This window comes from Sporisorium graminicola, chromosome SGRAM_22 (genome assembly GCF_005498985.1).
Source record: "Sporisorium graminicola strain CBS 10092 chromosome SGRAM_22, whole genome shotgun sequence".
Classification (NCBI taxonomy): domain Eukaryota; kingdom Fungi; phylum Basidiomycota; class Ustilaginomycetes; order Ustilaginales; family Ustilaginaceae; genus Sporisorium; species Sporisorium graminicola.
In genome coordinates, this window is record NC_043731.1 from 42,028 (window position 1) to 66,282 (window position 24,255).

Here is a 24,255-nt window from a genome sequence, read left to right on the forward strand (position 1 = left end):
GACCGTGTTCAGAAGCACGTTGTCCAAAACAAGAAGAGAATGTCAGTGCCGCTTATGTTCTTTCCAAGCACGCTCCGCACTTGTGATGTTTTGAAAAAGTCCGGTTCTGCTTGTCCGACTGCTTGCATGCATGCTCGTCGGTCCTTGTCTAACTGCATTATGTATTATTAATAAATAAAATTAAAACTATACTATCTTGCATTCTTTGCAGTCCAAGGCATGGTTGCATTTCGACGTCGTGATTCGGATGTCGGAAATCGATGTTGCGCAGCCTTGATTGAGTTAATTGAATGTGGAGTCGGCTGGTGGAGGAAGAAGAAGAAGAAGAAGAAGAAGAAGCAACTGCTCGCGACCCTTCGACTGACGCTCCTCATCAGTGCCAATATCAACCAACACTCGCGGCGGTAGAATGACAGAGACTCATAGAGAGAGGTCAGCATCACCCCAGGGATCGCCCCGACCCAATCCCAACAAGCGGACACGATCCGACAACGTTCGGAGCGGAGCGGCCGATGCCAGCGGGGATGCATCCCCATCCTCATCCTCTGCTCACATCCCCGAGATGTTTTGTTTGTTCAGGGATGAGATCGACGCTCATAACGACCGACGTGAGCGGCTGATCAAGTCGTCGCGCGATGTGACTGCGCTCTCCAAAAAAGTCATCTTCCTGCTGCATCGATTCGACATCACCGACTTTGCATCGGCACAGCCGACAGTCAAGACACGCAAGCTGTTTTCAGAGGCAGAGACCAAACTGCAAGAGATTATCTCGCTGTTGCGGCAGTCTGCCTTGGCCGAGGGATTGGGCTCGATAGATGCGCCGGACGCGCAGTTGGATGCGTCCACCAAGCGACTTCGATCACACCGGTACGAGCGCAACCTAGGTGGTGGGCTTGAGGAGTTCATCGAGGCCATCTCGTTCTACCACTATCTCCGCACCACACAGCTCATCACTATTCGCCAGATTCAGGATAGATTCCTCGCCGAACCCATCGCCGAATCGCACTTCTACCCAGAACAAGCTGCTGAACCATCAGAACCCACGTCTGCCCTTCCAGCGTCAGACTCACAGAGCGACCGTGCTCTGCACGTCCCGGCACATCGATACCTCTTGGGCCTCTCTGATTTGACCGGTGAGCTCATGCGTTTCGCCACCAATGCTGTCGGCCAAGGCGACACGGGCCACGTCGTCAAGCAAGTCCTCGCTCTCACTCGGCAGCTCCGAGATGCACTCGACCCCTTTGTGCCCCTGATACGAGATCTCAAAAAGAAGCAATCCGTCACAAACCAGAGTCTCCGCAAGATCGAAGACAGTAAGTTGGAACCTTCAAAGTTTGAGCCTTCACAATCACCAAGTACATGGCCTTCAATGATGGTTCAGCTGACAGTTCTCTCCTACACCTCAGTTCTTTACGCCATCACCGTCCGCTCGGCAGAGTTCGGCTCAGATCCGCAAGCACTTCGAGAAATGGTTCGAAGAACTCTAGCATCCTCTTCTGCGCCAAACCCTCACGATGACGATCAAAATTAGTCTATCGCCCAGTCTAGTCTGACGCATTCTGCGGGCTAGCTGGTGAAGCATGATAGTAGGTGCTACAGGTTAGGTGACAAAGCAAGACTACGGCCTGAAAAGATGCGAATGCAAAAAGAGAAAAGAGTGACGAGAGAGAAGGAGTGAGAGAGAGACGCTCCGAAGCTGAACAAAAGAATGTATGGGTATGTGTGTATGTGTGTATGTACGCATGTACGCATGTACGCATGTTGTAGCCTGCGTGGCCATTTGCTGCGCACCAGTAGCGCTCGTTCGGCACATTTAATCGAGGGGCAGCTGTGCGCGCGCTGCTAGCTTGGCATATTCCCTCTGAATCACCGATCCAAGCTCGGCCTCCGCCTCGCCCTCTTCGTCGTCGCTGATCCAAGACGCGGCGTCACGCGATACGTTTGCCTGTGAACCTCCGCGAGAGGAAGAGCCGTATCCAAACGGCTTCACAGCATCTCCGACGGCGGTCGAGGGGCGATTGCCACTGCCACTGTCGTCGCTGATGCCGGCACGCGTCCTCACACCTGTAGACGACGATCCACGTCTCTGGCTGCTGTTCTTGTCGCGAGCTGACACGCCAGGTCCAGGTCGCGCAGGCGAGGACGCCCGGCGTCCACGCACATCAGGGTCGTTACCTAGGGGCTGCTTGACATCGCTCCCTGGTTCTGCAACCGTATCGGAGCTCTTGCGGGAAGATGCCGTGTTGCCTCGGGATGTACGTGGGCGTCCTTCATCGGTGGCCAAGTCAGCATCTACCAAGGTTTTTGCCAAGGGCGTCTGCAGTTCATGCGGATGAGACGCATCGCGATCGCGCGAATCCTGCTCTACGGTATGCAGGAAAGCGAACAACGCATCTTCAGCGGCCGCAACCGCCGATGACGCACCAGCAGATGCCGGGAGCCCAAGATCAAACCGTTCGGCCTGGGCGGCAAAGCCACGAGGCCTCAGCGTGACCTGCGAGGCGCCTGAGTCGGACGCAGATGACGAGGGAGAAGGCCAGTTGGGTGCTGTCTTGGGGCGCGGCGAGCGTTGATGGTCCTGTGCGAGCTGCCCCTCATCCAAAATCGCAAACGGCTTGCCATCTGACGAGCCGGCGCTGCCACCAGATGCACACCGCAGATTCGCGTCTGGCTGTGCTGCAGAAGCGAATTGAACACGTCCCGGGGATGCCAGGCCAAAGGCAATGCCAGCCGATTCGAACCCAGAGCCAGCCGGTGGCACCAGAGATGCAGTCGCTGGACGCGAGGATGACTTGCGCAGATGTGCTTGGGCCGTACCGAGATGTGCTGCAGCCTTCACACTGTCAAAGTCGTACACTTCCTTGCGGTTGAGCTTGAGGCCAGCCGCAGAGAGTGGCGGCGACGCAATAAAGGCGCGGCGCTTCTCCTCCATAACCACAGACCGGGCATCATCGGAGTCAAGATCGTCCTGTTGAGCAAGAGCAGCCGCTTCTCTTTCCGAGATTGATGCAGCCAAGAAGGAAGAAGCGCGGGAGGAACTCTGTCCGGCCGAATTTGGGCGTGCTACTGAAGCCCCAGCGGGGCCTTGCTGCTCGCCCGTTCGTGGCCGAGAAGATGCCGCCGAGCCTAGACGCGTCGAATACGCCGGAGCAGGCCCGCTCTGGGAAGCTCGAGAGTCGCGTCGCAGAGGTGTAGATCCGCGCTGGCTGGGAACGGTGAGGTTGTCGCGAGCGATGACGATGGTGCTGGGTGAGATACTGACAGTGTCCGTTGCAGCGTCCAAGCCGGCCTGGCCTGCTTCCATCTCGCGCATCTGCTGCGTAGGGCCGACCGAAGTTGGTGTTCTGGGATTAGATCGCAAGGACTGGTCCGACAGCGTGCGAGCCTTGAGCTGTGGTCGATACTCTCCCTCGACGTAGAATGCCAGCGAGTCGTGCTTGTCCTTGTTTCGATGCATGCGCGCCAGTTTGGCTGCGGCGCTCTCGATGCGACCGCCATCGCCTGTGTCATTGCCCGAAGTGTAAACGGAGTGGAGGTCGGCACGGCTGACGGCTGCATCGCGATGCTCCTCTGCCCAGGCTGGAAAGTAGGAAGGAGGTCTGTTGATGTTGTGAGGAGCGAGCTCGCGCGTCTGTCGCCATGCGCGTCTAAAGATGCGGCCTGCCATGGAGCTGGCGACGGCGACGCTGGCGACGATGTTCATCATGCGGTAGGCGTATGTGTCGGTCAAGACGTAGACGAGGAGCGCTGAGATGAGGAAGAGGAACTGGATAGCAAAGAAGGCGGTGGTCTTTTGGACGAGCATTGTCTTGACATCTTCCGAGTCCAGGTTGTGTCGGCTGGAAGGAAAGAGTCCGTGAAGAAGGCCACGCCAGCCGGCCTTATTGAGCTTGCAGACGGTCACGATGAGGCATAGCAGATCGAATGTCAGAAGCGCCCCAAAGACACCGACGACGTAGAGGCCGTTGAAATGCCACGCGCAAAAGTTGGACGTGGGGAGCTGTGTTCCACGACTCATCACGGGAAGAAGGACGGCAAAGGCAACAACCAAGAACCAGGCAGAGACGACGAGAGAGACGACCTTTTGGTGCATGTGCCAGATGGAGCAGGCACGGAGGCAAAAGACGAGCATGGTTGCGCTGATGGCGATGCTGAACAAAGCGGTGCTACCCTTCATCCATGCGTCGCAACGGTCAGTCATTATGACGCTGTTGGTGACGGCGGTGACCAGCCATGATAGACTAATGTAGCGTGAGAGAAGGTAAGATATTGAATAGATGCAAGAAAAGCTGCTGGACCAGGTGGTCTCCTTGATGAGACGGACATCAAACGAGATGGTAGAAACGATGTCCCAGCCGAGTGCGCCCATCCACATGGAAAAGTAGATGAGGCCGATGATGGCTGCATGCGCGCTTTGAGGGTCGACATGGCGGAAGATGTTGTCGCTGGAGGGATTGACAACAAAGATCTGAGGTATGGTGAGGTTGGTGGAGTTCTGGGTTAGTATGGTCGAGGGCGACACAGAGTCGGGCAGAACAAGATGTGAATAGCCAAGACTAGGCTGGTCGACAAGCGAGGCTGGATTGAGAAGGAAAGGCATGATGACGAGCGATGAGAGCCGCCGCCTTCAAAGAGGCCAATGAGCCAGCTCGGGTATATGCTGACTTCGATTTCGAAGTGTCCCAGCGACGGCCGCGTTAAGATGGACGATGAGCTGGGGACCGACTCGGCTCGGCTTCAAGACAGCATCTGCGCTGAGGGGCGACTGGTTGTGAAAAGAGATTAGGATCTAGATGCCGGTGAGAATAATGCAAAGGTAGAGATGATAACAAGTTGTGGTGATTCAAGAAAGCGTCGAGCCAGTGACGGATTGGTGGGGAAGAGCGCCCTTGTTGACTGCAATAAGGTTGATCGGTGGAACGATAAAGTGCTGAACAACAGACGCAGTGGGTTCGAGCGAGCGTCGGAAGGGAATCTCAGGATCACAAGAAAGGGTCTGAGAGCAGTTTGATTGGTGGTGGTGGCTTGTTGGATCTAGCTCGGTGGGTCGCGAATACGGTTGGTCTTCAGCGGAAGGGGATGGACGGCCTGTATGAGAGCCTGTATGAGTGGGAGAGAGTGTGGGGGTTGAACACCGTAAGTGATCAAGATGATGGTGATGAGACAAGTGGCATCTGCGAGCTGCTCGAAGCCTGCTGATCTGCAAGCCACGACACAGACGCTGACTGGCGAGCAAGGGGCGGTTATGACTTACTGCCATCTGCCACTGCGAGGAGGGAGGGAGCGAGAGGCAGTCTAAAGCAGCAAGCAGCAGCCAAAGTGCTCTCTTGGCGCGGAGACCGACTCGCAGCGGCTTCGCTTAGAGCTAAACAAGAGTTCGGCTAGTCCTACAGAACTACAGAGCAGAACTAAGTACAGGCTGACGTTTGCTGATGCTTCGAATTCATCTGTGCCGTTCCAAGGGTTCGACGCATACTGCAAGTCGTTCCAGTGAAATTCTGTGGAATGACAGACCGTCTGGGCGTCAAGCCAGCGTCAGGCGGATAAAAGGCAGCGGCAAACGGCTACTGTAAGACAACGGCGGCGGATGCTCCGAAGCAGACAAAAGATGACCAGATCATGCTAGGCAAGGTGAAGCAACTTGAGACAGACACGCATAAAACAGGCGCTTTCGCGGACAAACGCCGGTCGTGGGTGTTCCGTCCGGGTGCTGCGACAAAGCACATCGGCTCAAACCTGCCTTTCCATTCTCTCGCTCTGTCTACAGCATCAGCTGGACCTGCCATGCCGATGCTCTGACTGACTGGTTCGTGCAATGTGCATGCGTATGCGGGTGTGTGTGTGTGAGTGTGTGGGAGCCTGGCTCGGCGCGCCCAAACCCAGGGATTTCGCGCCAGTCACAAACCACGCTTCTCTGGACAAAGAAGGGTATGCAAAAGAAGAATGGAAATTCTAGTATCATCGGCTTAGCCGCTCCCATTCTCACGGCCAGTCTCCAGGATGGGCCAAGCCGATGCGGGAATTTTTGGCTTTCGATGGTGAAAAGCAGGCAAGGGAAGCCTAAGAATCGGCGTCGGATCCGAATGCTAGCTAGTACACGAAACGCTCATTGTCTTGGTGGCGCTTCGGTAAACGCATAGGCGAGGTTTTTTCGACCGCCACTGCAACCGTCCACTTTCAAGCGGGATTCGGTATCGACTATTGTGTTTGCTCACAGCCAGACCCATCGTCCTCCCAGTACGAAAGAAATCATCGCCTCTTGTCTCGCGCACCAGTATGGCTGGTTGCTTGTGACATGCTAGAGGCGATCGTGGGCGAGCGAACCATCCTCTGGTCATCGTGGGGGAACTCGGTGAGACAAAGAGGTATTTGTGTGTGTATATGTATGTGTGTGTGTGCGCGCGCTTACTCCTTGCGGGATCTCGCCGTCTAAGCGAGCGAGCCAAGAGCCTCCCACCCTCATTTCTGCCCAGCCGATTTGTCGTATCGCTTTTCGGCGGAAAACAGTCTTGCTTGCCACACAGACGCTAAAGTTTAAAGGTGAGTTTCCAAACAAAAAGGGGAACCGAGGAGCAATGTAGATATAGAGCGGATGGGACCCGAAGAACAAAGGTGGAGCGGAGTACCAATTCGACCTGAGCTGAGTTTGAGTTTAACGAGCTGTCAATCCGCGCTTCTCCTCTAGTTCCGTCGGGACAAAAGATGCGCTTGTCCACGCCGAGAAGATGACGACGACGACGACGACGACGACGACGACGACGACGACGACTTGTTAGTCTAGACTTGGCGCTGTTACCGACACAAAATATGTCTAGTGTGGTTGCTGCTCGGGGCCTCGGAGCTCTTCTTGATCCGATCCCCCGCTGCTTCTTTGGCGAGGGAGGGGACCCTCCGTTGACTCGACTCGCAGTCGATACCCATGCTAGCGTAGTGCGGAGTCGAAAGCGGTGTCGAGATGCATGGAACACTCAGGCCTCCGTGAGATTTTCCAATCCTTGTTCGTCCGTTTTTTCATCTGCTTTTTTCCGGAGCACGATCTGCCGAACACAGGAGAATCTCCGATATACGAAAGCTCAGGGACCGATTCCCTCGGATCGGGCTGGGAAATCAAATTTGATGGGGCGCCGCTGTTCATTTTGTGGCTCCTGTCTAAGGAAGGCAAGATGGCCCAGTAGATTTACCCCACACTCGCTTCACTCGCTTCGCACGCTCGGCAGACCCGAGGTGTCCATCAGCTGGTCAAGCGCTCCTTTCGCAGTCGGCCACGATTGCGTTGCCCGGAAGGTGTTGTGCCGGGAGCCGGGACGGGGAGCACAAGATCGTCGTCCTGTCGCCGTCTCATCCGGTCTCGCTGCATCTCTGCCTGCAAGAGACGGTTGGTTTCATCTGTTCCACCACTCGTTCTTGACCATCGGCTTCGACCTCGACATTCGCGCACAACCAACCCACTTGCACGTCCCGCTTTGAAGCACCGAAGAACGAGTAGCCCCCTCTATTAGTCATCTGCTGTCCGCGGATCTTCGAAAAGAGGCTACCAGTTCATCTGGCCTGCACATTACCTTCCTGCAGAAGTGCAATTCTTCGGGATCCCTATATATAGCACCTAGCTTCGCAAAACAGCAAGTTCCTCTATCCGATCTTTCTCTCTGCGCCGACGCTCGTTCCTATATTATTGCGCCATGACGCTGCCTAGCACCGAGTCCAGCATCCCGCTGGGCCCTTACACCATCTACGATCCCAGCACGGGCATCTACGCCTCGCGGCTTCCACCTCCTCAGATTCCATCCGAGTCCATCTACCAATTCTGCATGGGCAGCGTGAGCTTTGACGATCCAACCCCGGCCATCACCGATTGCTCGACAGGACGATCCATCTCGTGAGTCTCTATTACTCGACTCTTCTCTTCTGTCACTTTCTAAAGCTGACTTGGTAGTGATCACCGCGCTCTCTCTCTCTCTCTCTCTCTCTCTCTCTCTCTCTCTCTCTCTCTCTCTCTCTCTCTCTCTCTCTCTCTCTCTCTCTCTCTCTCTCTCTCTCTCTCTCTCTCTCTCTCTCTCTCTCTCTCTCTCTCTCTCTCTCTCTCTCTCTCTGTGTGCGTTGTGGTCCTCTGTAACGACCTTGTCTTCATAAAGATACGGAGAACTTAAGCTGCGAGCACAACGATTCGGTCTGGGTCTCATCACAAAAGCAAAGCTGAAGCCTGGTGACACGATCATGGTAGCTCTTCATTCATCAATCGAATTCGCCGTCACTGTCATGGCCGCTCAATTCGCTGGACTCCGAGTCGCACTTGCCAACCCCGACTACGCTCGCAAAGAGCTCCAACACGTATACAGGCTTGTCAAGCCCAAGAAGGTCGTCATTCACAGCTCCTACCTCGGTCGTGCTGCTGCTGCAAACATCAAGACTTTCACCGTCGTTCTCACCGACACCAAACTGGGTCGTGGCGGTGTCCTCTCGGTCGGCGAGCTGCTTGCAGACGAGGTGCCGGCGAAGGAAGCACAGCCGTTTGTTCCAGACGACCTTAATACGACGGCGTACCTCCCTTCGTCGTCCGGCACGACGGGCTTACCCAAAGCCGTGCAGATCTCGCACTTCAACGTGGTTTCGATGCTATCCATGAACCTCAACACGCCCGGTTTCATTCCGGACGGTCTCACACCCAGCGGTATCCGCATGCTCAGCTTCCTCCCCTTCTTCCACGCGTATGGTCTCAACGGCCAGCTCCATCTCATCCTCCGCATGCGTGGGCAGCTGTTCATCCTCCGACCCTTCGCGGCAGATACGGTGTGCAAGGCGCTGGCGACGCACAGGATTAACATGTTCAACTGCGTTCCGCCGGCGCTAACCAAGCTTTCCAAACACGCAGGCACCGATCGGAGCGCGTTTGCTACGGTCAAGCGCATTCGGTGTGGCGCCGCGCCGCTGGATGCGGAGACAGAAGCCAGGTTTTCGGCGTTGACGGGGGTCGAGGTGAAGCAGGGATGGGGGATGACCGAGCTCACGCTGGCTGGTTTGGATCCGTCGAGCGGTTCGCAGACGCCCGGTTCCGTCGGGTGCTTGATTCCTTCGACACTGGCTAGAGTGGTGGATGTGTCGAGTGGCTTGCCGGTCACGCCTGGACAGCGTGGTGAGCTTCTCATCAAGGGCCACCAGGTCTTCTCTGGTTACTTGTCGAACGCCGAAGAGACCAAAGCTGCATTTACACCGGATGGCTTCTTCCGCACAGGCGACGTCGTTGTCGTCGACGCTCACACGGGCGAGTTTAGCATCGTCGACCGGCTGAAGGAGTTGATCAAGTACCAAGGCTTTCAAGTCGCACCTGCGGAGTTGGAGGGCATTCTCATCACGCATCCTAGCATCGCCGCCGCCGCCGTCGTGGGCAGGTACGACAAGTCCACTGCCACCGAACTCCCCTGCGCCTTTGTCGAGCTCAGCGCCAGTGCCAGCAGTAAGATCGGAAAACACAAAGCGGCAAGCGACGAATTGGCACGAGAGATCGATCAATTCGTGCGCTCCAAGGTCTCGCATCACAAGTACTTGCGTGGCGGGATATACCTTGTCGACAAGGTACCTGTCAGTGCTAGCGGCAAGATTTTGCGCAAACAGGTGAGAGCGATGCTCGAATCCTTGCAGCCGCAGCCCGCTCTACCGCATGCCAAGTTGTAGACCTCACTCCCGGCTGACAAAATGGCAGACAGGCCAAAGAATCGTATGTCAACGTCCAGCAGATACAATCTCATCGAACAAATGAAACCCATGAATTTGCATGATACCAATACATGATCCCTTCTCGACCACGAGTCGAGTGGGGCGCAGAAAAGAGAACGAAGAGCGAGAGAAGCAAAGACAATGCACCAGGTGGGCATCAACCTACTCATTGTGGCGACTGGAAGAACTGCTGCTGCGGATTGGCGCCCTGAGCCTGCGCCTGTGCCTGCATGTGTGCCATGTACTGCTGACGAATCTGCTGCTGCAAGTGAGGCGGTAAATTCTGGAAGTTGGGCATGCCCGACAGTCCCATCTGCTGCTGCAGTTGTTGTTGCTGCAGAGTCTGCTGCGGTGTCGGCGACCCAGCTGCCGCGGGCGATCCTTGCTGCAACCCGGGAGGTTGAAACCCAAAGTTCGGCTGTTGCTGCTGCTGCTGCGCCGCAAAATCACCCATGGAGGCCATCGTTGCTGGGCTGGGAGCAGATTGCAGCTGCGAAGGGTCAAACCCTAGATTCGACGACCCGGTGCGAGTACGTCCACCACTACCGCCGCCGCCGCCTGCGCTCGTCATGCTGCCCACGGACCCCGAACTGCCCGGCCTTGCCGGGAACGCTCCTTGTCCGCCCAGAGGTGTACCCGCCCTTCCAGGAACATTGCCGCCGCCAAACGCGCTCGCAGACGGACTCGCCTGCGCCTGTCCCGGACTGTCCGAATGCCGACTCGCCGGCCGCGTCGTTGCTGGACTCGACGCGCCGCCCACACCTCCATTCGCCATCATCTGCTGTGATTGCTGCATCGTCGCCGGACTGCCCACATTACTTGAACCTGACCCAGTCGAGCCCTGCATAACCTTTTGACGCTGCAATGCCGCATTCTGCAGAGACGTCATCTGTTGCAATTGCACCTGTAATGCCAGGCCCTTGAAGCCCGGAACGTTTGCTTCCGTGAATGCGACCCATGGGTGGGTACCTTGACCACGATGATGAGACTGAAGAGCGTGCAGGTTAACGAGCGCGTTGGGGCCGAACGCCTGCATGAGCGCTTGAGCTTGCGGGTTGTTGGGTATGTTTTGAGCCGCAGCTGGTGGAGCGATCGGTACGGGAGGGGCCAACGACAGGTCAGAGCCTTTGCCCTGCTGCTGCTGCTGTGCTCCTTGAAGCGATGATACTTGCTGCTGCTGTTGACTTTGTTGACCGGCAGGTGAAGCCGTCGAAGTGGGCTCGACGGTGCTCTGCGGCAGCGCCGAGGCATCCACAGGCTGAACAGAGTCAGCAGCCGTGTTTGCACTGGCCTGCTGCTGATGGAGCGACGCAGCCGATGGCGATCGGTCGATTCTCTTGCTCGCGGCGCGCTTCCTCGCATCATCGCTCCCGAGGTCAGAAGTAGAGTCGCGAGAACGCTTCTTGCCATCTGCTGACGGCGAGTGCGATCCACGCGCCGCACCGAATAGTGAAATCAGCCTGTCGAACAGCGCAGGCAGTGGCGATGAGGGAGCATGCTCGCTGCGAGGAAAAGGTTCCAATCGCGGCAATGCACCTTTGGGCGGCGCCCTTGCACTGGGATCCACGCTCTTGCCCGCCTGGTCAGCGATGCTCGCGAGGTAGCCTAAGTTGGCCTGCAAACGGATGGCAGCTTCGCGGTAGACTGGATCCGTGGTGAGCTCCTTAGCCTGCATGTCCGCGCAGAGACGGATGAGCTCCTTATTGATACGCAGGATGAGCGCAACCCGGCCTTCGCGCGCTGGTGTGGTGGGTAGGGAGCTGCTCGATGGCGCTGCAGAGGCACCATCGGCGGGTGGCTTCTTCTCTGGCGTTGCTGGCGTCGAGGTAGTCGTAGCTTCCGACGCAGCAACAGCTTGTACGGCAGGAGGCGCCGCGACAGAGTTGCTGGAAGACGACGAGCTTTGAGGATCCATGTCGTTAGCCTGTGCCCTTGATACTGTCTGCTGATCTAAAGCAGGAACAGCTGCGTCCTTGCTGCTGTCCTTCTTCTCTGTTGTGGCAGGGACATCCGTGCTAGGTGGCTGGGATTTCTCATCGCTCTGGGTCGGTGTATTGTCCTGCGTTTGTGGCAGTTGCGTCGATGCGGTGGGAGCATCGGAGCTCTCAACGGTAGGCTTATCTGTGGCCGCTTCGGCTGTCGTTGATGTGGGCTCTGTGGTACTTGTGGTTTGCTGTGACGGTACCTCGCTGGTAGAAGGGGCGATATCAGATGGAGCGACATCAGATGGAACTCCTGCTGTGGCTACCGTCTCCTTTTGTTCGGTAGCAGGCTGAACAGATTCGTTGTTGGATATACTTGATGGTGCCAACGTGGAGCCGGCTTCTTCCGCAGATGACAGAGCATCTTGCGCTTTTGCTGAGGCAGCATCCGAGACGGTGGCGGGATTGAGTTCAGCCGTAGTATCCTGAAGTGCGCCTGTAGTTTCTGTGACAGTGGCAGGGTCGATTGGTGACGCCGTATCCCTTGCCTGGTTCGTTGTACCGGATGGGACTGGCTCGTTCGAAGCATCTGTCGACACATGGTGCGCAGTGGATGAAAGTGGAGCTAAGGAGCCATCGCCTGTAGTGTGTGCAGAAGCAGTCTCTGGTCCGCTGGAGGTTGGGGGTGCTGAAACGGCGCTGTCGAGGACTGCTTGGGCCTCATCGGCAGAGGCTTCGATGGCAGGCTCGGCGAGTGGTGCAGCGACCTGTTCAGAGACTGCGTCGGCAGGCTCTGCTGCGGCTTCAGCTGGCGCTAGCTCTGCCTCCGTCGGGCTGGTAGCTTCCAGAGCAGCTGAGTCGGTGGATGCTGAAGTTGGTGGCAGCGCTGGCTCTGCCTCAGTGAGTGCTGCAGCCGTTGATGGTGTTACTTCTGTCTGGCCCACCGGCTGTGAAGCGCTAGGCGTCGATTCGATTGCGTCCGGACCCGGCATTGCAATTGAAGCGCCGTTTGAGCTTTCTGCGGGCACTCCTGGTGATTGTGGTGCAGGTTCCATCTTGAAGAATGTACAGTGTTGGTAATAATCTTCGAGCTGCCGGACAGAAGGGTATAATTCGCACTCTCGTTTGGCGTATTGAAAGTGACCTTAGCAGATAGCAGAGCGAAGCGTTGCAAGACGCTGTACGTATCGAGTCGCCTCTGAACGAGTGAGCTTCGAAACCAAGCAAAGGTTGACCGGATGGATGGCTGGAGGTGGATGACGAGGAGGGGAAGAAGGAGGAGACGCACGGAGGGATGGTGGTCAGAGCGTAAGAAGCCGAAGCTGCGAAGAAATCCAAGTGTTGAACCTGGGCGCCGATTCCTGCGCAGAATATTGCCCGTTTTCGAAAAGTGACGCGTTTCCAGAAGCAAACGCCAAAGAGCAGAGTCTTCTTATCCAAATGACTTGGCTCAACGCTGCCTACCTGCCAGGTTTTGGAAGTGGACCGGATTTCTGAGCCTCAATTTTGACGCTGAGTTCTTTTTCTTCTTCGGCAGATGTTCACGGCGAGCAACAGTGCCACTCAGAGCTCATACTGTCAATAGTCGAAGGCTGGTCTCACCATCATCACCTGCTGGTGAGGACATGAGATGACAGGGCTGCTCTGATTGAATGATAGAATGATGGATGAGATGGATCGTGTCTGACACCGAACTTACTTGGTGTGGACGCCTACCTGACATCCTGAACCACCTTCAAACACTCGGCCACCACCTGCAACAGACCTTTGCGTGCTTCCTGGACCTGTGCAGGCCCCGAGCCTTGCTGCAATTGCTTGACATGATAGCTCAGCGTTTCCTGAAGCGTCGATTGCACCTTCACCTGGTCGTACCCGCCTCGATACTTCAACTCGTTCCCAGCAGATTGTGCCAGGTGCTGCAAGACGCTGATCAGCACATAGCTGGCGCGCAGGCTCAAGTTGATGCCGTTGAGCTGCACCTCTGCATCAATATCGGCGCTACTCCTGTTCGGACCGTGAACTAAGGGCTGCAGGTCAGCTCGCTCTTGTTCGTTCCGCTCTTCATCTTCGGATCGATCGAGTACCAGGCTGGTAAGCAGCACAGGGAAGAGCCGAGGGAGCGTCAACAGAGCCTCGACCGCTCTCGTCGACTCGGTCACCATTGCCAGAATAGCAAGACACACCATCCTTGTGGCGAGAGATGGCTCTTCCCCAGTGCCTGTTGGGCCTGCATCGGATGTTCGGGTTGTCGTGTTGATGGTTTCGCGCGTCGCATACGCCCATCCGTCGACTTCAGAAAGTCCGAGGAGCATCCTAAGGCGCAAGCTCAGCCGGTCTTGCGAGTCTTCTGGTGCCTTTTCTGAAGACGCTTCGGTAGAACTAGAGCCTGCGGTTACAAAGTAGTCAAAGACGCTTTCGACCTGCAGGAGGTTGACGAGAAGCTCGATCCAGGCTCTGCGTACCATGACATGATCCTCCATGAGCAATTGCTCGCATGCCTGTGCTAGCACCGAGGTGGAGCTGAACGTCTTCGTGGCGTCCTGGGTACCGTCTGGGCTGGCGATTGCAGAATTCAGCGAGAATGCAGCAATCTTTCTGCAGACTTCGGGTGAGAGCGAGGCCAGGTTGGTGAGCGCAAGCAGAGCTTCAAACCTCTGCAAGCGAGACGATGCTTGGCAGAGCAAGAGAGTGCAAACGACCGCGGCTACTGCCGAAAGCCCTTCTGAAGAGGGGAAGAGCAAGCTCGGATTCAATGAGATGAGCAGTTTGGCCAATGCTTGCAATGGCGCCAGGTCTTCCGAGGTCACATCCACCGTCGTCGACACTCCTGCTGAGCGTGCAAAGAGACCGTTGCTTGCGCTAGTTGACTGTTGCGCAGCCGGTGCACTTGAATCAGAAGGTTGCAATTTGTGCAAGATAGGAGCCGAGAGAGCCAGCACTGCTTTCAGCGCACCCTGCTGCACGGCTTTACCGCGCATGACGCGGTCTTGTTTGGTGAGAAGAGCAAGCAGAGCATCACCGCATGCTCGACGTACGCTTCTGCTCGGATTGACCTTCCAGCTGCCATTGTCTGCTTCTGCTGCAGCCTTATTGGAAGAAGGTGGCGGTCCCGCTGTGGCAATGGAGCAGAGCGTCTCCACGCCTTTGGCCTCGAGAACCGCCGCGCATCTCTTCTCAACCCTTGGTGCTGTTTCGAGCGGGTCATTCTCTTCAGTCTGGTTGTCACCTTTCTTGTCTCCCTGGGCGTTCGCAAAGTTGCGTAGACGGCGAACTTGCTTCTCCTCAGCGGTGAGCGTGGGCGGATAGGCGGTGACGTTGGCTAAGATTGTGGCGAGGCCAAGCTGAAGTGCGCCATCGAATCTTTGGCTGTCGAGATCCAGATTTTGGCTACGTTCCGAGTTCTTCGGCGCTGTAAAGTCAAAGCTAGTGCAGAGCACCTCGAGCAGTGGGCGGTCAGCCGCCACGCGCTCTTTGAATGCGGATTGAACGGTGAGATAGGCTAACACTTCGAGGCAGCTGAGCTCAACTGCCCGGCGGATTTCTGCATAAGCGACATCAACCGAAGATGTGACTGACTTGTTTCGAGCGGGTATAGAGGCGATCTGGAGTAGCTCGGCTTGGACAGCACGGTAGAGTGCCTCATCTTTGCGCTGACGTTCTGACCTGCCCTCCTGAATCTTGCGGATGTGCTCTTGTTGCGACGTTGGTTGGGTGGATGCCGATTGTGTGAGGCCTTGCATAGCTTCTGCAGCGGCGGCTTGATACACCTTGATGTCGGCAAGACCGGCGATGATGGCGATGGCGTCTGTTCTGTGTTGTTGCTTAGCAGACTGCGACGATGCGTGTGAGACGCAAGCAATATCGAGCCAGTCGAGAACCGCCTGCTGTCCTGCGAGGTATTTGCGTGTTGCGGTCGAATTAGCAGCAGAAGAAAGGAGCTCAGCTACAGCCAAGCCGACCAGCTCTTCGTCCGAGAGCGTTTGAGCCGAAACAGAGCTGTCCTTTCTGCGACCCGTTACAGCGTTGCAGGCATCGGGTGCTTCCAGCACGAGATCGATGATGCCGTCTGCAGTGAGAACGTCGTGAGCTTCCGCAGGGAGAACACTGAAGAGAGCAGAGAGGAAGTGAAGAGCAGATAGCAGGCTATGTGGCGTGGTATCGGCCAGTCTTGATCGGATCACTGGAGTCAAGAGCCGTGCAATATCTTCGTCCACTGGCCTGGTGCTGCTATTCAAGCTGTCGGAGGCTGTCCGAGCAGTAGTCGATGAAGAGCGCGAAGCAAGTGTGAGAAGCGCGGCGCTCCGAGCCTGCTTGAGGTTGGCAAGTGCTGGCACTGACGGAGCGTCCGATGAGACTTGGCAAGCATAAGAAAGCGGCCCGAAAGCATCGACAAAGGTATGAGCAGTTGCGGTGGACAACGGATCATCTGACACCGAGAAGCGTCGGATGCTCTCCACCAGCTCGTCCTGCATTATGGTGATCAAATTAGGCTCTGTCGCAGTCGGATGTGACGCTGATGAGCATGTCTGTCCTACATGGGTCTGGGGTGTTGGGTTCGCTCAAGATGGCTGTAGCCTGCGTAGGTTCTTCCCAAGTGGAGTTGGCCAGCTCGGAACTCGGAGCTGCAACGTGCGCTGTTGAACAAAGGCCTAACAAGGATGAACCTTCGGCGAATCGAGTAACCGCTTCTTGCTGCTGCTGATGCTCTTTTTATTTTCTTTATTCTCTAAGGCCATAGAAATTTTTTCGGAAGCTGAGTGTCGTTGGTGACTTCTTGAGAAGATGCTTCTTGTTTGTCCAACATCACCCTTGTCACATCACAATATCTCACCTACGACCACCTAACAGCTGGTGTGCTGCAACAGTGACAGCAGAGCGAATCACTAAGCTCATCACCGACCCAGTTCACCCGCCGACATCGACATCGCCAACGCATCTCAGCCTGTTCTTGTTACTCATTCCTTCGAAGCTAGTCACCAAAACCGAGAGAAGCGTCGTTGGGAGATACTCAGCACTGCCCCCGACGGTAAACTTTAGATTCCCATACCTCTCACGCTTTACAGCTGCTTCTCATCTTTCATCATCTGGACGGTCATCTTCTCGAGTTAATACTTTCAATCCACACGACATTTCACGACAACGATACTTACTTCAGCTATGTTGATCTCAACATAGCTCAGCACACAACTCCCGCGCTCCAGCCCTCGTCAGTCAATATCCTCTGACTCCCCGATCTTGGATTCAAGGCGCTCAAGCTGACACCAGTCAGTCGCACGTAGCCCTGACTATCGCTCGACCAATCAGCCCTGACGACACATTCAGACTCGGTCTTCCTTCTGCAAACGCATTCATTCCCACGCTGGCCACGTACGGCTGCACACTTTGGCCAGAATGAAGCAGCTCGTCTCCCAGGATGCGCCCAAAAAGATCAAGCACATCCAGTTCGGTGTGCTGTCCAAGCAGGACATCGTCAACATGTCCGAAATCGAAGTCACCACTAGAGATCTCTACACCATCGGCGAAGCAGAACGCAAACCTGTCGCATACGGTACGCTCGATCGACGCTTGGGTGTCTCGGACAAAAACTCGTTGTGCGAGACTTGTCACCTGAAGATGGCCGATTGCGTCGGTCACTACGGCTACATCAAGCTCGTCCTTCCCGTCTTCCATGTCGGCTTCTTCAAGCACACCGTCGCAATCCTCCAGAGTATCTGCAAGAACTGCGCTACCGTCCTCCTCGAAGAACCCGATCGCCGAAAGTTCTTGAAACGCTTCCGTCGGCCTAATCTCGAGAACCTCGATCGCACCCGGACCTTCAAGGCAGTCAACACCATCGCTCGTAAAGTCCTCTACTGTCCCAAGTGTGGCTACACCAACGGCACCGTCAAAAAACAAGGCCAGCTCAAAATCGTCCACGAAAAGTTTCGTGCCAAGAAGACTGCAGCAGAGCATGACGAGTTCAAGGCTTCCTTTGCCACCAACATCAAAATGGGCAACGGCGACATCTCGCCACACCTCAACAAGGCACAGGAGGATCTGAACCCGCTAAAGGCGCTCGACCTCTTCAAGCGTATTTCGGACGAGGATTGCGAGCTGCTCGGTTTACGCCCCGAGTTTGGTCGTCCCGAGGAATACATCTGGCAGTACATTTGCGTGCCACCAGTCTGCATTCGTCCCTCGGTTGCTCAGGACGGCGCCACTAACGAGGACGACGTCACAATCAAGCTCACAGAAATCATCTTCACAAACAGTCTGCTCAAGCTCGGACTCGTCAGAGGCGGCAAGGGTACCACCACTAGTCAACTCGTACAGCAGTGGGAGTTCCTCCAGCTCACCGTCGCCCTCTACATCAACTCGGAGCTGCCAGGTGTACCCACTCAGCCTGGCCAAAAGCCTAGCCGTGGGTTCTGTCAGCGACTCAAGGGCAAACAAGGTCGGTTCCGTGGAAACTTGTCGGGAAAGCGTGTCGATTTCTCCGGAAGAACCGTCATTGGTCCCGACCCAAACCTCAAGATCGACGAAGTTGCCGTGCCACAAAGGGTTGCCAAAATTCTCACCTATCCAGAGCGAGTGTTTGAGCACAACATCGAGCAATTGCGGCAGGCCGTTCGCAACGGCACAGACGTCCATCCAGGCGCCAACTACCTCATGGACGGTAAAACGGGCTTCAAACGTTTCCTCAAGTTCCCAGGTATGCGCGAGGAGCTCGCCTCAAAGCTGCGCGTTGGCGACATTGTCGAGCGTCACATCCGAGACGGCGACATTGTCCTCTTCAACCGACAGCCCTCGCTCCACAAGCTCTCGATCATGTCGCACAGAGCCAAGATCCGGCCATGGCGTACCTTCCGTCTCAATGAGTGTGCCTGCAACCCGTACAACGCCGATTTCGACGGAGACGAGATGAATATGCATGTTCCGCAGACCGAGGAGGCCAGGACAGAGGCCACCGTCCTCATGGGCGTCAAGCACAACCTCGTCACTCCGCGAAACGGAGAGCCCATCATCGCTGCCATCCAGGATTTCATCACAGCCTCTTACCTCATCTCGAAACGCGATCGATTCTTTGATCGAGCGCAATTCTCGCAGATCTGCAGCTATTTCGCCGACGCTGATCTTCAGATCGACGTCCCTCCGCCTGCCATCATGAAGCCTGTCCGCCTATGGACCGGCAAGCAAGTCATGTCGTGCCTCATCCGTCCCAACCGCAAGAGCCCGCATCTCGTCAACCTCGAGGCGCAATGTCGAACTTTCGAGAAGCCAACGGGTGGCCATCCCAAGGACATGTCGCCCAACGATGGCTGGCTCGTCATCATCAACAGCGAGGTCATGTGCGGAGTGTTCGACAAGTCGACCGTCGGTGACGGCAAGAAGAACTCGGTGTTTGGCGTCATGCTGCGCGACTATGGTCCCGATGCGGCCATCACTGCCATGAACCGTCTCGCAAAGACGTGTGCGCGTTGGCTCACCAACCAAGGCTTCTCGCTCGGAATCAGCGACGTCATTCCCGGTCCTAATCTGCGCGACAACAAGGACGCAAAGGTTGAGGCTGCCTACGCTGAATGTCTCGACTTGATCGAGAAGGCCAAACATGGCAAGCTCGAGAATCTTCCAGGTTGCGATCAAGAGCAGACGCTCGAAAACATGATCTCCGGTGTTCTCTCAGGCGTCCGAAGTGACGTGGGCGAGATTTGCATGACCGAGTTGAGCCGGCACAACGCACCGCTAGTCATGGCGGTTTGCGGTTCCAAAGGTTCCAAGATCAACGTGGCACAAATGGTCGCCTGTGTGGGTCAGCAAATCATCGCCGGTTCACGTGTGCCGAATGGCTTCCAGGATCGATCGCTTCCCCACTTTCCCAAGAAGTCTAAAGACCCGCCCTCTAAAGGTTTCGTGCGCAACTCGTTCTTCAGCGGCCTCGCGCCGACCGAATTTCTGTTCCACGCCATCTCCGGTCGTGAAGGTTTGGTCGACACTGCGGTCAAGACGGCAGAGACCGGATACATGCAGCGTCGTCTCATGAAGGCGCTCGAGGATCTGTCGACGCATTACGACCTCAGTGTGCGCAACTCGGTTGGCGGTGTGGTGCAGTTCATCTACGGAGACGACGGATTGGACCCAGCTGAGCTCGAAGGCAACGCGATGCCCATCGAGCCCTTCCGACTGTGGCGCCACTGCTTGGCGATCACGCACCACGTCGAGGGTCGCGGGCTCTATCCTTACGAGATCATGGAGGTAGTAGAGCGCGAGCTCAACAGCGATCGCTTCGTCAAGACTTGCACGCAAAAGTACCGCGACTCGGTACGCGAATTCCTCCGCGAGAACGTGTACAAGCGGGCCGTCCAGGTGCGCGAGGCATTTGGCATGTACGGCGCAGAGGAGCGCGAGGAGCATTGGGACGAGCAAACCGATCTTTCGATTGGTGCCGATCGCGATCAATGGGCCATCGTCAACAACAAGAGCAAGATCAAGGAGGTGGCAATTCTCGAATTCCTTCAGCAGTGTTACATCAAATATATGAAGGCCAAGATCGAACCCGGCTCGGCTGTGGGCGCCGTTGGCGCCCAGTCGATCGGAGAGCCAGGCACGCAGATGACGCTCAAGACGTTCCATTTCGCCGGTGTGGCATCGATGAACGTCACGCTGGGTGTGCCGCGTATCAAGGAGATCATCAACGCAGCCAAGTCGATCAACACGCCCATCATCGAGGCCAAGCTGGTGTCCGAGAAATCGGAGCGAGCAGCGCGAATCGTCAAGGGTCGCATCGAAAAGACGTACCTGGGCGACATTGCCTCGGTCATTGAAGAAGCGTGGGCGGCGCAGTACACGTACTTGGGCGTCCACATCGACATGGAGGCGATCCAGAAACTGCAGCTCGAGATCACGCTCAACGACATCAAGTGGGCGATCGTCAACGCGCCCAAGCTCAAGATCAAGGAGGAGCGCGTGATGGTGGTGCCAAAGAAAAACCGCATCCGCATCTACGTGCCGCCCGAAGGCGTCGATAAGGAGAGCGAGGTGTACTACAACCTCAAAGCGCTCAAGCGTGCGCTCCCTTCGATCGTGGTCAAGGGCATTCCGCAGGCCACGCGTGCTGTCATCTCGGACGAAAAGGGCACGCGCAAACTGCTCGTAGAAGGCTACGGCCTGCTCAAGGTCATGACCACCGAGGGAGTCATTGGAACCCAGACGCACACGAACCACGTGATGGAGATGCAGTCGGTGCTGGGTATCGAGGCCGCGCGTACATCCGTCTACCGCGAGATCGAACACACCATGTCGGCGCACGGTATGAGCATCGATCCACGCCACATCATGCTGCTGGCGGATACGATGACGTACAAGGGCGAGGTGCTGGGTATCACGCGCTTCGGTGTGGCTAAGATGAAGGACAGCGTGCTGATGCTGGCGAGTTTCGAGAAGACGACGGACCACTTGTTCGACGCTGCGCTGTTTGGCAAGAAGGATGAGGTGCTCGGTGTGAGTGAGAGCATCATCATGGGTAACCCGGCGCAGACCGTGGGTACGGGTATGCCGGCGTTGGTGGTACCGGCGCCTGTGTTGCCACCTCGACGAACGTTGTTGTTCGATCGCTAGTGACTTTGCCATTCACGACACTGATAATCACAATCACATTTTTCACCCGTAACTTACACACAAGCCATTACGTTGTACCGTGCACAGATGTCTGCATTGCATGTTGTCGCGCTCCTGTCGATAAGCGCAAAGTGGAACTTGCAGCTGCTCATTTCGAGAGGCTCGCGACGGATTTGACGAATCGTTGCCAAATGGTTGAAAACTTGGCATAGACGTCTGTCGAGGCGATATCGAGGTTGGTGATAAACAGGCCGCCCCTGGAGCTGAGTCCAGTCACGGTCGCATTTACCAGTGAGTCGAGACTGGTGAAACGCTTGCCATCCTTGGTGGTGGCGTTGCTTGGGTCTACGTTGTAGAAGATGTAACTTCTTTGGAAGGTGGAGCCGAGGTGGTTCTTGGACGTTCTGTGCTGATAGTCAGTGTAGTTGAAGTTGGAGAGTTTGTCTTCGTACACGACGATGTGGTCTGCTGAGGTGGACCAGAAGCGGGCGTCTTGGGGCCAGGTGCCTGGGTTGAGGATGGTGATGCCCGTTCGTGCGGTTGTCGCTTTGACCGTGGTGCTCTTTGCTGTTGATATGGTGGTGGTGGTTGAGGAGGACCATTTGTTGGATTTGACAAAGTCGGTGAAGTTGGCGTACTTGGCGAGGTACTTGGACTGCGTGCTTGTTTCGTCAAAGAAGATCCCGTCTGGTCGGACAGTCGCTGGCCACTTGGCGTACTTTGTCACATCTGCCTTGACCTTTGTTGCCGAAGTCTTTCCGTATCCTGTAGGCACGTATCCCACCAGCTCGAGGACCTGACCCGCACTCGCGGTTGATTTCAGCGTCTTGATAGCAGCAGCATAGTCCGAGTCCGGTGCACTGCCTGAACCAGGCCCAGAGTTGGGGTTGATGATGACGGTGAATGCTGCAGTTGGGTTTGCACGGATGGCGCTGTAGAGTGGATCCCATGCGTTGGGCAGAGGGTAGATGTAGAGCGGCACGAGGATGCGTGGAGTGGTGGTGTCGACCTTGGCCTGCACCTTTGACTTCTTCGCCGTAGAGCGCGAGTCAAGAGCAGCACCAGTGACCGTCTGCACAAAGGCAGAGAGCATCGTGAAGGCGAGCAAGAGGCCAAACCAGCTGTTCGTCGTCCTGAGGTGGACCATCGTGAATAACAACGACAATGACAAACAACGTCAGAAAAGGAGGCGAGTCTAGCGTTGTTTATGTACCCATCGAGGAGAGTTGTCAAGGCTGTGAGACGGCTTGAGAAAGCGGTTCCCGGCTCGAAGCCAGCCTCTCGAGTCTGGACACGCTCGATCCATGAAGAAGGAGGCGGTGTTGTTGATCCGGAAGCGTCTTTTTTGCTGTTTGGCTGCAGTGTAGATCCGAGTCGGAGTTTTGAGAGTGCGGCAGTGCGAAATTGCACAGCCAAGAGGCAGTAAAGCCAAGGACCGTACGTCCTTAGTTTGACAGCTCGGCAGTGACAGTATTTAATAAAAAACCAGGTGGTTCATAGTGAAACCTAACAATATCCTAACAAATTCGATTCGCGGAAGTCCAGGCTTGCTCGGCTCGGGCGTATGTGGGGTAATCGGATGCATTGACCAAGACGACAGACATCTCGGTCATCCTCTGACTCGTCCTGCTTTGGCCATCCTGATCTCCATCACTTTGACTCGTACAAAAGTAGACAATAGATGCTGCTTCTGCGACGTCTCACCGCAACCTTCCCACTTGCAGCCAACACACGCATCTCGACGCGCACCTTGGCCATGTCAACAACAGCCCCCTTCGGCCGCCTCGTGCGCTTCCATCCTTCCTCCTCCCCGGACCAGATTCATGTCGGCGAGCCAGTCGACGCTGAAGTCGACGTTGGCCAGGCCGTTTTCAACTCCCGCGACGTGCTTGTCAATATCTTCTCTGGAACCTCGGTGCTCGAACCGGGCCGTCCAACGGGCGAGCAATCCACCATCGGCCAGCTGCTCTCCCCGCTCACCCAGAAGGAAGTGGGCACGATCCGATGCATCGGGCTCAACTACGTCGAACATGCCAAGGAGGCGGGCTTGGACATCCCTTCCGTGCCGACAGTCTTTCTCAAGCCGGACACAGCCTTGGCCGGTCCATGGCCTCAAAAGACGCTGGTGCCCAAGAGCCTGTTGCAGGACGATGCGGCGGATCACGAGGCCGAGGTGGCAGTGGTCATTGGCAGGACGTGCAAGGATGTTGATGAGCAAAGTGCGCTTAGCTACGTGCTTGGGTGAGTTCATGCTTTCAGCTTCTTCTTCTTGTTGTCCTCTCTGGAGATGCCCTGTCGATGCCGTGTGACGACCAGACTTGACTTACAGATAGATGTGTTTCAATTCGTGTCGGTGCAAAACAGCATCACAGCAGCCAACGACGTCTCATCGCGCAAAGCCCAATTCGCTCAATCCCAATGGTGTTACTCGAAGGGTTTCGATACCTCCTGCCCTATTGGCCCAGCGCTCGTCCACATCAATGCTGTCAAAGACTTGAGCAAGGTTTCGATCCAGGGTAAAGTCAACGATGATATTGTGCAGAAGAGCGATCTCAGGTACATGACCCATTACCAAAGCTTTCATCCTTTCTCGAGGATCCCCGACATTATTCCTAACCGGACGGCTGACTCTTTCTTTTGCGATGGTGGCGGTGATCAGCGACCTCATCTTCTCCATCCCAAAAATCGTCTCGTTCCTGTCTCGTGGGACTACACTCCCCGCAGGAACACTCATCTTGACCGGCACTCCAGCAGGCATCGGCTGGACCGCCTCCCCCAGACGTACACTGCAAGACGGCGATACATTCACCGTCACCGTCTCCAACGGCGTCGGCTCGCTCATCAACCAGGTGGAATTTGAGAGCTGAACTTCAGTTAAGTTATTGCCCGATAGCTGTCCGAGTCGGATCTTGTTCTAAGTTAAATGAGAAGGGAAAGGTACTTCGGTTCCACCCTCCACCCCCGACATGGAATCTAGAGCAACGTTACACAAGAATTGAAAGCGAAAGAATGAACGAACGAACGATCA

At 56.0% G+C, this 24,255-nt stretch overlaps 8 protein-coding genes across 8 annotated transcripts; 4 read left to right on the forward strand and 4 right to left on the reverse strand.

Moving 5' to 3' along the window:
• Window positions 1-409: 409 nt before the first annotated feature.
• On the forward strand, window positions 410-1,531 carry EX895_003635 (uncharacterized protein; the record flags this gene model as incomplete). Its single annotated transcript, XM_029884233.1, has 2 exons — window positions 410-1,313; window positions 1,407-1,531. 2 exons carry the CDS (start codon window positions 410-412, stop codon window positions 1,529-1,531), a joined length of 1,029 nt encoding a protein of 342 aa, XP_029738943.1.
• A 282-nt stretch (window positions 1,532-1,813) lies between these two features.
• Window positions 1,814-4,600, reverse strand: EX895_003636 (uncharacterized protein; the record flags this gene model as incomplete). The annotated part of the gene is made up of 1 exon (XM_029884234.1): window positions 1,814-4,600. One exon carries the CDS (start codon window positions 4,598-4,600, stop codon window positions 1,814-1,816), a length of 2,787 nt encoding a protein of 928 aa, XP_029738944.1.
• Window positions 4,601-7,679: 3,079 nt separating this feature from the next.
• EX895_003637 (uncharacterized protein) lies at window positions 7,680-9,669 on the forward strand (the record flags this gene model as incomplete). Its single annotated transcript, XM_029884235.1, has 2 exons — window positions 7,680-7,876; window positions 8,133-9,669. 2 exons carry the CDS (start codon window positions 7,680-7,682, stop codon window positions 9,667-9,669), a joined length of 1,734 nt encoding a protein of 577 aa, XP_029738945.1.
• Window positions 9,670-9,877: 208 nt separating this feature from the next.
• On the reverse strand, window positions 9,878-12,688 carry EX895_003638 (uncharacterized protein; the record flags this gene model as incomplete). The annotated part of the gene is made up of 1 exon (XM_029884236.1): window positions 9,878-12,688. The coding sequence occupies one exon, from the start codon at window positions 12,686-12,688 to the stop codon at window positions 9,878-9,880; it is 2,811 nt and encodes a 936-aa protein (XP_029738946.1).
• A 657-nt stretch (window positions 12,689-13,345) lies between these two features.
• Window positions 13,346-16,105, reverse strand: EX895_003639 (uncharacterized protein; the record flags this gene model as incomplete). The annotated part of the gene is made up of 1 exon (XM_029884237.1): window positions 13,346-16,105. The coding sequence occupies one exon, from the start codon at window positions 16,103-16,105 to the stop codon at window positions 13,346-13,348; it is 2,760 nt and encodes a 919-aa protein (XP_029738947.1).
• Window positions 16,106-17,024: 919 nt separating this feature from the next.
• On the forward strand, window positions 17,025-21,227 carry EX895_003640 (uncharacterized protein; the record flags this gene model as incomplete). The annotated part of the gene is made up of 1 exon (XM_029884238.1): window positions 17,025-21,227. The coding sequence occupies one exon, from the start codon at window positions 17,025-17,027 to the stop codon at window positions 21,225-21,227; it is 4,203 nt and encodes a 1,400-aa protein (XP_029738948.1).
• A 148-nt stretch (window positions 21,228-21,375) lies between these two features.
• EX895_003641 (uncharacterized protein) lies at window positions 21,376-22,374 on the reverse strand (the record flags this gene model as incomplete). The annotated part of the gene is made up of 1 exon (XM_029884239.1): window positions 21,376-22,374. One exon carries the CDS (start codon window positions 22,372-22,374, stop codon window positions 21,376-21,378), a length of 999 nt encoding a protein of 332 aa, XP_029738949.1.
• A 534-nt stretch (window positions 22,375-22,908) lies between these two features.
• Window positions 22,909-24,094, forward strand: EX895_003642 (uncharacterized protein; the record flags this gene model as incomplete). The annotated part of the gene is made up of 3 exons (XM_029884240.1): window positions 22,909-23,468; window positions 23,592-23,783; window positions 23,887-24,094. The coding sequence occupies 3 exons, from the start codon at window positions 22,909-22,911 to the stop codon at window positions 24,092-24,094; spliced, it is 960 nt and encodes a 319-aa protein (XP_029738950.1).
• Between the last annotated feature and the right edge of the window lie 161 nt (window positions 24,095-24,255).